At 39.2% G+C, this 14775-nt stretch overlaps 1 protein-coding gene across 1 annotated transcript; it reads left to right on the top strand.

Moving 5' to 3' along the window:
- Positions 1-74: 74 nt before the first annotated feature.
- LOC140148953 (hydroxysteroid dehydrogenase-like protein 2) lies at positions 75-14208 on the top strand. Its single transcript, XM_072171067.1, has 9 exons — positions 75-187; positions 2904-3067; positions 4701-4914; positions 5303-5406; positions 9471-9572; positions 10354-10554; positions 11507-11604; positions 12817-12934; positions 13470-14208. The coding sequence occupies exons 1-9, from the start codon at positions 171-173 to the stop codon at positions 13712-13714; spliced, it is 1263 nt and encodes a 420-aa protein (XP_072027168.1). The 5' UTR covers positions 75-170; the 3' UTR covers positions 13715-14208.
- Positions 14209-14775: the final 567 nt, after the last annotated feature.

Genomic DNA, 14775 nt, shown 5'->3' with positions numbered 1-14775 from the left:
CCTATTTGTGTGTGCGTCTGCTTGTGTTTGACTGAGTTCCAGGTCAGTCACTTATTTTCAATCTAGCAACAGGTCCTACTTAATATTAATATTACTTCACTTCCAGGTTACTGCATCACTCTGTAACATAAAATTTAGTTTAGGCAGTTGGTGTTCAATAAATTGCAGGAATGGCTCAAAATACTGGGTGAGTGTATTTCAGAGGGGGTGTTTATATAGTTTTATACTTCTACATGTAGCTCTAGCATCATAATCGGTAGCATCATAATTGGTTTCATTGAGTAACCAAAACAAAACCATTTAGAAGATAATCAAGAAGTTATAACAGCTTACTATTCCAACCATGTAATTGTTATTCATTTTTCATCATGACAGTACCTGCAGTTATTTAAGAGATTGGCATAGATTTTCATTCTTGTTTTTTTAAAAATATTTTAATGTTTTAGGTCAGCTCACTGACTGCATCAATTAATTATGACCACCATTCTGTGGATCAATCATGCATTGTGAGACGTTTTATCTTATCCTTTATTATCATTTTGATTTGCTTATTTTGCTTTTCAAAGCCTTGTATTAATGGTATTTTTATAGCAGGCTCTCATGTTGAGCAAGCATTTTGCTGATCCACTACTCTGTGTAGATGATTTAAAATTGAGATAAATAATGAAAAAAAAACATTGGATGCGTGCATACAGTTTGCTTTTACACAATACTACACATCTGCATAATCATGCATACATACCACTCTAAATCCTATACTCCTGTAGGGTTAGGAGGATCAGATTGTAGGGTCAGGAGGATCAGACTGTAGGGTCAGGAGGATCAGACTGTATAGGGTCAGGAGGATCAGACTGTATAGGGTCAGGAGGATCAGACTGTATAGGGTCAGGAGGATCAGACTGTAGGGTGAGGAGGATCAGACTGTATAGGGTCAGGAGGATCAGACTGTATAGGGTCAGGAGGATCAGACTGTATAGGGTCAGGAGGATCAGACTGTAGGGTCAGGAGGATCAGACTGTATAGGGTCAGGAGGATCAGACTGTATAGGGTCAGGAGGAGCAGACTGGAGGGTCAGGAGGATCAGACTGTAGGGTCAGGAGGATCAGACTGTATAGGGTCAGGAGGATCAGACTGTAGGGTCAGGAGGATCAGACTGTATAGGGTCAGGAGGATCAGACTGTATAGGGTCAGGAGGATCAGACTGTAGGGTCAGGAGGATCAGACTGTAGGGTCAGGAGGATCAGACTGTAGGGTCAGGAGGAACCATGTAGGGTCCGGAGGATCAGACTGTAGGGTCAGGAGGATCAGACTGTATAGGGTCAGGAGGATCAGACTGTATAGGGTCAGGAGGATCAGACTGTAGGGTCAGGAGGATCAGACTGTAGGGTCAGGAGGATCAGACTGTATAGGGTCAGGAGGATCAGACTGTAGGGTCAGGAGGATCAGACTGTAGGGTCAGGAGGATCAGACTGTAGGGTCAGGAGGAACCATGTAGGGTCCGGAGGATCAGACTGTAGGGTCAGGAGGATCAGACTGTAGGGTCAGGAGGATCAGACTGTATAGGGTCAGGAGGATCAGACTGTAGGGTCAGGAGGATCAGACTGTAGGTTCGGGAGGATCAGACTGTAGGGTCAGGAGGATCAGACTGTAGGTCAGGAGGATCAGACTGTAGGGTCAGGAGGAACCATGTAGGGTCCGGAGGATCAGACTGTAGGGTCAGGAGGATCAGACTGTAGGGTCAGGAGGATCAGACTGTAGGGTCAGGAGGATCAGACTGTAGGGTCAGGAGGATCAGACTGTATAGGGTCAGGAGGATCAGACTGTAGGGTCAGGAGGATCAGACTGTAGGGTCAGGAGGATCAGACTGTAGGGTCAGGAGGAACAGACTGTATAGGGTCAGGAGGATCAGACTGTATAGGGTCAGGAGGATCAGACTGTAGGGTCAGGAGGATCAGACTGTAGGGTCAGGAGGATCAGACTGTAGGGTCAGGAGGATCAGACTGTATAGGGTCAGGAGGATCAGACTGTAGGGTCAGGAGGATCAGACTGTAGGGTCAGGAGGATCAGACTGTAGGGTCAGGAGGAACCATGTAGGGTCCGGAGGATCAGATTGTAGGGTCAGGAGGATCAGACTGTAGGGTCAGGAGGATCAGACTGTAGGGTCAGGAGGAACCATGTAGGGTCAGGAGGATCAGATTGTAGGGTCAGGAGGATCAGACTGTAGGGTCAGGAGGATCAGACTGTAGGGTCAGGAGGATCAGACTGTAGGGTCAGGAGGATCAGACTGTATAGGGTCAGGAGGATCAGACTGTAGGGTCAGGAGGATCAGACTGTATAGGGTCAGGAGGATCAGACTGTAGGGTCAGGAGGATCAGACTGTAGGGTCAGGAGGATCAGACTGTATAGGGTCAGGAGGATCAGACTGTAGGGTCAGGAGGATCAGACTGTAGGGTCAGGAGGATCAGACTGTATAGGGTCAGGAGGATCAGACTGTATAGGGTCAGGAGGATCAGACTGTAGGGTCAGGAGGAACAGACTGTAGGGTCAGGAGGATCAGACTGTAGGGTCAGGAGGATCAGACTGTATAGGGTCCGGAGGATCAGACTGTAGGGTCAGGAGGATCAGACTGTAGGTTCCGGAGGATCAGACTGTAGGGTCAGGAGGATCAGACTGTAGGTCAGGAGGATCAGACTGCTTTTTGAAAGCAGTCTCAGTATTAGTCTCAATAACAGAGGCTGAAAGATATAGAGATCTATTTTGGGCAGGGAAGTGAAATGGAAATTTGTATTCTGGCTTATTACAATATTTAATAATAGCTTACTAGGTAAAAAATGTGTCAAGTAGCTTTTTGTACTTCTAAGTGTTTCTAAGTTTAATATGTTACCTTTTTCACTGTTTCACAGGAAGCTAGCTGGGAGGACTCTATTTGTTACAGGTGCTAGTAGAGGCATTGGCAAGGCGATTGCACTGAAAGCAGCCAGAGATGGCGCTAATGTTGTCATTGCAGCCAAGACAGCTGAACCACACCCTAAATTACCTGGTACTATCTACACAGCTGCAAAAGAAAGTAAGTCGACAAATTATGATTCAATATGGTCTGAAAGTTATAATTAGATTGGATATTTTAAAAATTCAGCAAATGTAAACTACTGCCATTATAATACCCTATGTGCAGATGGGTTTTCTTGTGATTTAAAGCCATATGCAACATTTCAACTTGGAAATAGAATTGTCTCTTTTCCACAAAATATTAGTTTTCACTGTCAGATATGTTCCTGTTTAATTTAGGCTTGAACAGATAAGGCAAGAAAATTATTTTTATAGCAGCACATAATGTTGCCAATGTGAGACACTGCGTGGAATGCGGCACACGTCAGGGTCTTTTGATGTTTGTTTTAAATGAACTGGACAACAACCTATAATAGGAGAGGGTTAACGGCTCGCACTACCCCCATCCCCGGTCTACGCCAAGCTGGCCCAAGTAGGCCAATTTAACAAACTTTTCGTCTTTCAGGAAATGCCATTTAAATAAGACTTGCATCTTGACAATCCTTTTTGGACGGTACAATATTTGCTCTAGCCTTTTGGGTAACGAGAAGGTTTAACTGATTCCAGTCTCTAACACCACTAAGGCATGTGTTATGACCTTCCCGCACACCATGTACGTACAGTGTTAAACATTGTGTATGCGTTTGACTAACATTTCAATCATAATGAATAAATGACACATTCCATTGTTTTATTCAAAATCTCAGTTTTTGTCACAACACCTAATTAAGTCTTGATTTGCAGGGTATTTACATTTTACATTACAATAGTGTAAAATACACAATTTTGGAAATTTTGAGGGCATCCTCTGCTCAGAAAATGTTACAATATGACTTATTGCTCCATGTTCTGTGTTGAAAGTGCATAGAAACTAGGGGATGCTGATGCAGACCAAGTATATGCTCTCATCTAGAATTGTAGTGTTCAGTCTTTTTGTGTTTTTTGATAGTGGAAATAACAGTGGAATACATAGACTAAATACAGGCAATCACCAATGGGCAAAGTTCAGCATCTGTGAATGAAGGCCAATTGTTCCATGAAGTGCGCGCACAAATGCTATACCCATTCTGCACCTGTTATCACATAATTTTTAAAGCACTGTAGAGCTGTAATTAAAATATAAAATACAGCAAATTAACAAACATTTCAAAACCAGAAGCCTTCAAATTGGCACTACATCATCCACTACGGAATCACAAGAAACCAAGCAAGCAAGACCAATAGGGCAAAACTACTGTACATGCGCAAACACTTCCCTGACCGTTTGATTCCAGCCAGGAGTGTTGGCCAGTACAACTACCAAGTGTCAACAGTGTATGTTCGTGTGACTTGTTAGACATGTCACATGTGATAGAACAATTGGCCCTCATGAATATGCAAGAATTCTCAGCATGCAAATGCTTTGCCTGTTGGTGAATGAGATGGTCTGTATATTTTTTTCGTCGGGGATAAAGCTGCTATATTAATAACCATTAAAAAGCCTCTATCATCTTCATGTACATTCTTGATCTTCATGTACAAATATTGACTGTACAGTACGTAATATCAAACATTACTAAATGGGTGTGGCGACGGACTGAGTGAATTGCTGAATTCAATGAACACACCTGTAACTTAAGAAATTATCATTTTTTTGTCCTGAATTTTTACAGTTGAAGAGGCTGGTGGCAAGTGCCTTCCATGTATTGTTGACGTCCGAGATGAAGCACAGGTGCAGGCAGCTGTAGATCAGGCAGTCAAGACATTTGGTGGTATAGATATAGTAGTAAACAATGCCAGTGCAATCAGTATTACAGGAACACAAGATACATCAATGAAGAAATATGATCTGATGCAGTCCATTAACACAAGGGGGACATTTCTCACGTAAGTCTCAGTTCAAACATGTTTTGCAGTTGGGTTGGTGCTGTACGACTAGCTATAGTTTCAACATTAGCTTAAAGTATGGCCAATAGGGCTGGAACATATTGTGTACTCTTACATGCAAATCTGCTGTGCGTGCTTCACTTTTATACAGTGCAAATATTTGTGTTGCGTTTATTCTTTAATTTGTCTCACAGAAAAATACTTCATATAGCACATGGCATATGTTAATTTTAATTACATTTTCAATTAATAAGGGTTGAGGATACCAATTTGAGATTAGAGTTAAAATTCACATGATCTTTGAATCACTTCGTTTATTTGTTGGTGGTGTTTGTTTGAAATAACTGGTAAATTTTTGAAACCAACCCCTCATTTTCTCTTTTGACAGATCTAAATTATGTTTACCACATCTGAAAGTTGGGAAGAATCCACACATACTCAACATCAGTCCTCCTCTAAATATGAAGCCACATTGGTTCTCAGGTCATGTAGGTAAGTCAGAATCCACACATACTCAACATCAGTCCTCCTCTAAGTATGAAGCCACATTGGTTCTCAGGCCATGTAGGTAAGTCAGAATCCACACATACTCAACATCAGTCCTCCTCTAAGTATGAAGCCACATTGGTTCTCAGGTCATGTAGGTAAGTCAGAATCCACACATACTCAACATCAGTCCTCCTCTAAGTATGAAGCCACATTGGTTCTCAGGTCATGTAGGTAAGTCAGAATCCACACATACTCAACATCAGTCCTCCTCTAAGTATGAAGCCACATTGGTTCTCAGGTCATGTAGGTAAGTCAGAATCCACACATACTCAACATCAGTCCTCCTCTAAGTATGAAGCCACATTGGTTCTCAGGCCATGTAGGTAAGTCAGAATCCACACATACTCAACATCAGTCCTCCTCTAAGTATGAAGCCACATTGGTTCTCAGGTCATGTAGGTAAGTCAGAATCCACACATACTCAACATCAGTCCTCCTCTAAGTATGAAGCCACATTGGTTCTCAGGTCATGTAGGTAAGTCAGAATCCACACATACTCAACATCAGTCCTCCTCTAAATATGAAGCCAAATTGGTTCTCAGGTCATGTAGGTAAGTCAGAATCCACACATACTCAACATCAGTCCTCCTCTAAGTATGAAGCCACATTGGTTCTCAGGTCATGTAGGTAAGTCAGAATCCACACATACTCAACATCAGTCCTCTAAGTATGAAGCCACATTGGTTCTCAGGTCATGTAGGTAAGTCAGAATCCACACATACTCAACATCAGTCCTCCTCTAAGTATGAAGCCACATTGGTTCTCAGGTCATGTAGGTAAGTCAGAATCCACACATACTCAACATCAGTCCTCCTCTAAGTATGAAGCCACATTGGTTCTCAGGTCATGTAGGTAAGTCAGAATCCACATATACTCAACATCAGTCCTCCTCTAAGTATGTAGCCACATTGGTTCTCAGGTCATGAAGGTAAGTCAGAATCCACACATACTCAACATCAGTCCTCTAAGTATGAAGCCACATTGGTTCTCAGGCCATGTAGGTAAGTCAGAATCCACACATACTCAACATCAGTCCTCCTCTAAGTATGAAGCCACATTGGTACTCAGGTCATGTAGGTAAGTCAGAATCCACACATACTCAACATCAATCCTCCTCTAAGTATGAAGCCACATTGGTTCTCAGGTCATGTAGGTAAGTCAGAATCCACACATACTCAACATCAGTCCTCCTCTAAGTATGAAGCCACATTGGTTCTCAGGTCATGTAGATAAGTCAGAATCCACACATACTCAACATCAGTCCTCCTCTAAGTATGTAGCCACATTGGTTCTCAGGTCATGAAGGTAAGTCAGAATCCACACATACTCAACATCAGTCCTCTAAGTATGAAGCCACATTGGTTCTCAGGCCATGTAGGTAAGTCAGAATCCACACATACTCAACATCAGTCCTCCTCTAAGTATGAAGCCACATTGGTACTCAGGTCATGTAGGTAAGTCAGAATCCACACATACTCAACATCAATCCTCCTCTAAGTATGAAGCCACATTGGTACTCAGGTCATGTAGGTAAGTCAGAATCCACACATACTCAACATCAATCCTCCTCTAAGTATGAAGCCACATTGGTTCTCAGGTCATGTAGGTAAGTCAGAATCCACACATACTCAACATCAATCCTCCTCTAAGTATGAAGCCACATTGGTTCTCAGGTCATGTAGGTAAGTCAGAATCCACACATACTCAACATCAATCCTCCTCTAAGTATGAAGCCACATTGGTTCTCAGGCCATGTAGGTAAGTCAGAATCCACACATACTCAACATCAGTCCTCCTCTAAGTATGAAGCCACATTGGTACTCAGGTCATGTAGGTAAGTCAGAATCCACACATACTCAACATCAATCCTCCTCTAAGTATGAAGCCACATTGGTTCTCAGGTCATGTAGGTAAGTCAGAATCCACACATACTCAACATCAGTCCTCCACTAAGTATGAAGCCACATTGGTTCTCAGGTCATGTAGGTAAGTCAGAATCCACACATACTCAACATCAGTCCTCCTCTAAGTATGAAGCCACATTGGTACTCAGGTCATGTAGGTAAGTCAGAATCCACACATACTCAACATCAGTCCTCCTCTAAGTATGAAGCCACATTGGTTCTCAGGTCATGTAGGTAAGTCAGAATCCACACATACTCAACATCAGTCCTCCTCTAAGTATGAAGCCACATTGGTTCTCAGGTCATGTAGGTAAGTCAGAATCCACATATACTCAACATCAGTCCTCCTCTAAGTATGAAGCCACATTGGTTCTCAGGCCATGTAGGTAAGTCAGAATCCACACATACTCAACATCAGTCCTCCTCTAAGTATGAAGCCACATTGGTTCTCAGGTCATGTAGGTAAGTCAGAATCCACACATACTCAACATCAGTCCTCCTCTAAGTATGAAGCCACATTGGTTCTCAGGTCATGTAGGTAAGTCAGAATCCACACATACTCAACATCAGTCCTCCTCTAAGTATGAAGCCACATTGGTTCTCAGGTCATGTAGGTAAGTCAGAATCCACACATACTCAACATCAGCCCTCCTCTAAGTATGAAGCCACATTGGTTCTCAGGTCATGTAGGTAAGTCAGAATCCACATATACTCAACATCAGTCCTCCTCTAAGTATGAAGCCACATTGGTTCTCAGGTCATGTAGGTAAGTCAGAATCCACACATACTCAACATCAGTCCTCCTCTAAATATGAAGCCACATTGGTTCTCAGGTCATGTAGGTAAGTCAGAATCCACACATACTCAACATCAGTCCTCCTCTAAGTATGAAGCCACATTGGTTCTCAGGTCATGTAGGTAAGTCAGAATCCACACATACTCAACATCAGTCCTCCTCTAAGTATGAAGCCACATTGGTTCTCAGGCCATGTAGGTAAGTCAGAATCCACACATACTCAACATCAGCCCTCCTCTAAGTATGAAGCCACATTGGTTCTCAGGTCATGTAGGTAAGTCAGAATCCACACATACTCAACATCAGTCCTCCACTAAGTATGAAGCCACATTGGTTCTCAGGCCATGTAGGTAAGTTGTGCAATATACAGATTCCACCATGGGGATATAGTGTACTCTTGGATCTTTGTGACCCACAAAAAAACAAAAAACAAAAAAAGTCTCCAAGTGTGCTAAATCCCTGGGGCTAAATCAAGCATAAGAATTGTACGGTATATACAAGTTATAATATATAAATTGTGGTTTCAGACAGACAATCAGTCTATAAGATGTAGACATGATGTAAGGGTGATTACTTACTATAAATTTAAAAAGATCAAAGACTTGAATTGCAATATACTTGCAATGTATACTAACTCATCAGATCAGAAGCCATAAGGTCCAAAATTCAAGGTTACACATTACTGGACAAATTATGTTAAGTCTTATGTCATGTATATGTATGTATATGTGACATAATATGCTAATTCAATGATTCTCTGGGGTCAATAAAAGGGTTCTTTTCCTCTATTATATTTGTTTGAAGCTCAATCAAAATCCAATAAAAATTTTCAAACAAGAACTTGCACACAAGGGTAAGTTTGAGTGTGTAGCAAGTGTGAATTAGACTGTGATTTTCAGCACAGATGTGCTTAATTAATTAACCCTAACACCCATAAATCTTACAAAATCTTACAAGGAGAACCACTGCGCATGCATGCATTTCCCGTGATGGCATTTATGGGCACCAAGTCACTGGCCGGGCAAGCGACTCCCCCGTGGCATGAGGTCGGTGATCGTGTGCGTGGCACCCGTGGGGTCCCGGGGTCAATTCCCGGGGGTGCCAAGTGAAATCTTTCTTCATCTTCTCTCCTTTTTCGTTCCTTCTCTGCCTTCCGATAGCAAAAAAGCATGTTCCTTGTTAGGGTTAAGGCATGGTACATTGTACAAATTCATTTCATACTTCAGTTCATCAGCCAAGGTCTGAGACTAGTACAGGTATACTAGTCACAGTCCAAGATTGTATGTTTTGTTCCAATTTATTTTCAGCATATACAATGGCAAAATATGGAATGTCTATGTGTGTGTTAGGAATGGCAGAAGAACTCCAACCAGACGGTATAGCAGTCAATGCACTATGGCCAAGAACAAGTAAGATATACTACACATCAAATCTCCTGTGCTTGGTTTCTGGGATAGAATCATTTTTATTTGTAAGAATATGTTAAAATTATAGGCAGTGCTATTTTTTAGAAAATGTTTCTTCATTGGGAATATTGAAATTTAACATTTCTTGATACATAAACACTGAGATGTATTCTTTCACTTGAAAGTGATAGAATAAAATTTTATAATTTTTTTTTCTAATTTAAGAAATCACTATCGCACTCCTTGCAATGATCATTGTCATCCATCAAAAATATTTTGTACCATTTAAAGCCCGCATGTGGAATGCTCTCCCTGTGCATATCCCTGCTATCAGATATTAGGCTAGCGTCAGTTAGGAGGTAAGGGTACAGCCATGCCACACATAGTAAGTGTGCATCATTTGGATATAGCAAAAGTTATGCTACCCATATAGTTAGAATTATGCAGGTAATTCAGAATATATTACCCACCTGTACATGTATATTAATGAGGAGTGCACACTACGCTGGTTATACAGGTTTTATCCTAACAATGTTTTACCAGTCAGATTACAGAAATCATGCCAACTACAGGATAAAACCTTATATCTGCTTGAAAACAATTTATATGTATTTCATTTTAGTAGGAATGTCATAACTATATAGAGAAAGAACAACTACAAATTTATTCTCAAAATAGAAATTGTGACATAAAGTTTTGTTTGTGTCGTGTGAGGGGGTCTCGGTATGTGTATGTCTGTGTCCATGTCTTTGGACTTCATCTGATCTTTTGTTTTTATAACCAGCGATATGGACAGCAGCAGTAGAGAATTTGTCAGGTGTTCCAGATGCTCGTAACTACACGCGTAAACCAGAGATCATGGCTGATGCAGCATATGTGATCCTGACCAGAGATAGCAAGTCATTTTCAGGAAATTTCTGTATTGATGACAATGTGTTGAAGGAATTTGGGGAAACAGACTTGGAAAAATATTCATACGTACCTGGTAAGAATTGTATTTTTCGTGTGTGCAGACCACAATTCCACCTACTGCATGATTAACGTATGGTATGTTAGTAGTAAGATGAGTACCATTTTACTTAGGTTTATATGAGTGACCCTCCCCTATCCACCAATCTGTCCCTAATTCGGTAATTTAATTGACACTCCTCCACACTAGTGACAGTGTAGCTCAGTGTTTGCCCTTCTGTGATTTGTCATCAAATAATGATGCAAAACATTGCATACTCATTGCATTTGTTTTAATTTACAGTTTATATTTTCTAAATGATTATGCTGTTCATGAAAGGTACATTCTGAATTTTTCAAAGCTTGATGCATTCATTGTCCACTATTTAGTGTGACACAAGGAGTATTTTCCCTCTCATGTGTCTTTTTCTTTGGGCAAACATTTTGTCATTAGGAATGGCAATTCTCATGTGTCCACTTTTATTTCCACTGTGCCATGCAGAATCGGCCTCAAAATGAACTCTGGACATAGTTTCATTCAAAATGTGTTGTTCAAACTTCTCCATCAGCAGTAACTGATGAATATTGATAATTGATTCTCTATCTCTGTACACAATATGCCTTTAGGTATGGTGTTTCCATAGGAAGTTATGAATTTTAAAAGTTCACTCCACCAGTCCATTTTGAAGTTCTGGTTAACCCTTTCAGGATATTAACATCTTCTGATATACTTACATGTTTATCACTGATCAAAGTAGGAAATTTGGAAAATTTGGCTTTAATTATTTGTTATCGATATTTGTTAAATCCTGACATGCTTGGTTATATTGTAATGAACTTGTATATTACCGTATTTTATTATTACATTTTACCCATACTTTGCCTATATTGATTTCACATGACCAGATATATAAGGAGTTGCATTAAACACAATTGTTGTTTCACTTACCAATGATTTCCATATTTCATTTTGCATTTCATCTTCACAGGAGTTCAGCTCAGTACAGACGTCTTCCTTGATGTTGAGGATCCTTCTGCAGTAGCGATACGAGAAATGGCCAAGAAGGCCCGTGCAGGTCCACTACAGGTATGTAGGTTACTGGGGAGCCTCATTACAATTCCAGCAAACACAAAAATGTTTTTACAATATTATAAGCATGTTATAATTATGTTTTGGGTTTGGTCAAAACTTTTTAATAACATTTAAATATCTGGTTATATTAAGATCATGAAAAAGTTTTTAAAACGTTTTATATTTTTAAAAAACCACTTCAACAATATTTTTACAAATGTTGTTAAAATGTTATTGTAAAATAGTTTTTTACAGATATTTTTGCAAAATATTTTGTCAACACTTTTAAGTGTTATTTAAAAATAACATTATGTTCGAATGATTTGCAGCAAGTTTTCAAAAATGTTTTTGTGAATGTTTCCATTTTATACCATTTATAGACCCTTTATATAACCACTACATTTAAATGTTTTCTGTAAAACATTTTGTGTTGGCAGAGATATATGCATTGAAGGATCTGGTTATGAATTCATTAATACAGCAAAAGTTTACAAGTTCAGGAAGGAATTGAAATGGGTTGTCAACCTCATTGATGATTGCATCTTCAAAAGTTGGAAAGGGGTCTATCTATGAATAACCCATATGTGGTCAGATTAAGTGTACTAGCATACCTCCCAACTAATTGTCCCTATTTATTTTAAGGACTATTTGTAGTTATTTTGGAAGTAAACAGCAGGGACAATCTTAATTTCTGAAAATCTCCATCCAAATTTATCCATCAAAGCTATACTTTGATCAGCTCGTAATCAGCGGGACATGTTAGGCTTTTACCACTGATCCATGTTAAAAGTGCTATATTAGTTGACCTGCCTGGTCTATATTTTGTGTGTTAAAGAAAGTAAACAAAGTATAGGACTTGAATTAATAATTTGTGATGCTTCTGGCGATATGGCACAAAACAATTCTCGAAATAAAATATATTGATATTAATCCGCGACGTTGTAAGGCCCGCCGATTAAGAGCTGATCAAGGTATACCTTCATCACCAGGATAGTTATACTTGCCAACATACATAGGCGCATGGGGTAAAAATTTTGTGACAAGTTTTACATTTTCAACTATCATGTGGCCTTAAAAAATTTCATTTCAGCTATTTTATGATGAATGCACTATCCTAGAAAGAAAACCAAAGAAGATGTGACTTTGCAAACATTACAAAAAAAAATGTGATATTTCCACACCAGCAAAATTATACATTTGAGGGTGTCATATTTGTTGTCTTTACAGAGTGCTGGTGCAGGAGGTAGTGCTGGAGAAGCAGCAAAGATTTTTGACCAAATTAAAAGCAACATGAATAATTCACTGGTACAAAGTATGGGAGCAGTTTTCCAGTTTGAACTAAAAGGTAAGAAGTATATATGTTTTCAATGGTATAGACTCAGTTAAAACATTGACAGAAAAATACATTTGTGCCTGATGTGCCTTCAAGTGGGTAGTATATGCACTGTTAGCACCTGCATTAAAACAAGTTGTATTGAGTGTGCTTAGAAGTGAACATGTATGAAAAAAGCCTTGTTTGTGCTGTTGTGAAAATTGTTGCTATACAGTGTGGACTGTGGATTACATTATACGTAAACTATACACAGTTTGGGATTGGTCTAGATTTCCTCCACCATACCTGGGCACAGGACAAACATAGAGGGCCCCCGCTGGTAACTTTTTGACCATATTGTTGATTTGGAAAGGTCTTTGTCATTTGCATGTTCATTAGCCTGATGATCGCAGAATGTGTGAAACGCTGTATTACAAACTCCAATAAAATGTGTTTTTTTATGTTTATTAAAAGTTTGAATGATATAATTATATACCATTGTATTGTTACAAATTTGTTATCCTGTAATCATATTGTTGAGCAATGTGTTTATTTGTTTGGACTTTAGGCAAAGAGGCAGGCACATGGTATTTGGACATGAAGACCCCTCCTGGAAATGTTGGGCAAGGAGCACCCTCAAGTGGCAAACCTGATGTTACCATGATTATGGACAGCGACGACTTTGTGAAACTGTTCCAGGGCAGCCTTAAGCCCACAGCAGCTTTCATGTCTGGCAAACTGAAAATCAAGGGTGACATGGCCAAGGGAATGAAGCTGGAGAAATTAATGGGAGCTGTCAAGTCAAAGCTTTGAATCTAGAATAAACTATATCAAATTTATATTATATGTGATCTACAATATGCTAAATGAGTCAATTGGCAAGCTGTATTCAATTGTCATTCCTGCAATTCACAATCTTGCCAATTTTAAAGGTATAATATGCTGAAAATTCCCTCAATATTGGACCTCCAGAACTATAAAACAGAACAAGACTAACATTTTAATTATTTTGTCACATATAATAATATATTTTTCTATTAAACATGTATTCCTTGAATGATTATGATATACAAATATTGAATGTTTATGAATACATGAGGTGAAAATGGACTGTTCTGTTCCATTCAAAGTGTCACATTTGCATACATGAAAGTTTTGAGATAATGTATACCCAAGTTTTCTCTCTCTCTCTCTCTGGCACTCTGTAGCCCTTCTGTGGTCTTCACCTGAGATGAATATAACTAAAAAGATAGGAAGCAATTGTACTTTTACCATTATCCACTGTTAACCATGTCGTATATGGCATCATTATACAAATACCTAAATTAATTTCTTAAATTAAATTGTCACATTTTCTATTGTGCAATCACTAAAAGAACATGCTCAGTATGTGCACAAACATTCAATTCTTAATACATGAGGTGAAATATGGACTGTTCTGTTATATTCAAAGTGTCACATTTGCAAAGACAAATTATTTTGATGTTGGGAAAATCATCTTATTATATAAAATACCAGGTCAGAGCACACATTTTGTTGTATTAGCTGTGTGGAGGACATTCTATAATCAAAAGCTGGTAAAGCATAAATGTTATTATAAAAAATAAGAACAAGGTGCCTTTTAAGAGATTTTCTGTTCAAAATATTTTGTTTCACTGCACTACCAAACGATCATCAATTATATATATATAGGCCAATTTGGTTACAGTAGTCATATCTATTGCATAATAAACATCTCAAAAAAAGTAACTAACCCCTACCCCTTAAATAATGGCCATTATTCAAAAACGGGCTATTATATTACAAATCTGTAAAATGCATTGGAAGCAGAATTTATTTGTGCGCATTTTGACACCTCATTTGATGCGCTTGCC

This window comes from Amphiura filiformis, chromosome 1 (genome assembly GCF_039555335.1).
Source record: "Amphiura filiformis chromosome 1, Afil_fr2py, whole genome shotgun sequence".
Classification (NCBI taxonomy): Eukaryota; Metazoa; Echinodermata; class Ophiuroidea; order Amphilepidida; family Amphiuridae; genus Amphiura; species Amphiura filiformis.
Note: the sequence above shows the minus strand (reverse complement) of the source record. Positions and strands in the feature narration are given on the sequence as shown.

Coding starts and splice junctions, on each gene's coding strand:
- LOC140148953 (XM_072171067.1), top strand. Junction 3,068..4,700: donor CTACACAGCTGCAAAAGAAA/GTAAGTCGACAA, acceptor GAATTTTTACAG/TTGAAGAGGCTGGTGGCAAG. Junction 12,935..13,469: donor TTTCCAGTTTGAACTAAAAG/GTAAGAAGTATA, acceptor TTTGGACTTTAG/GCAAAGAGGCAGGCACATGG.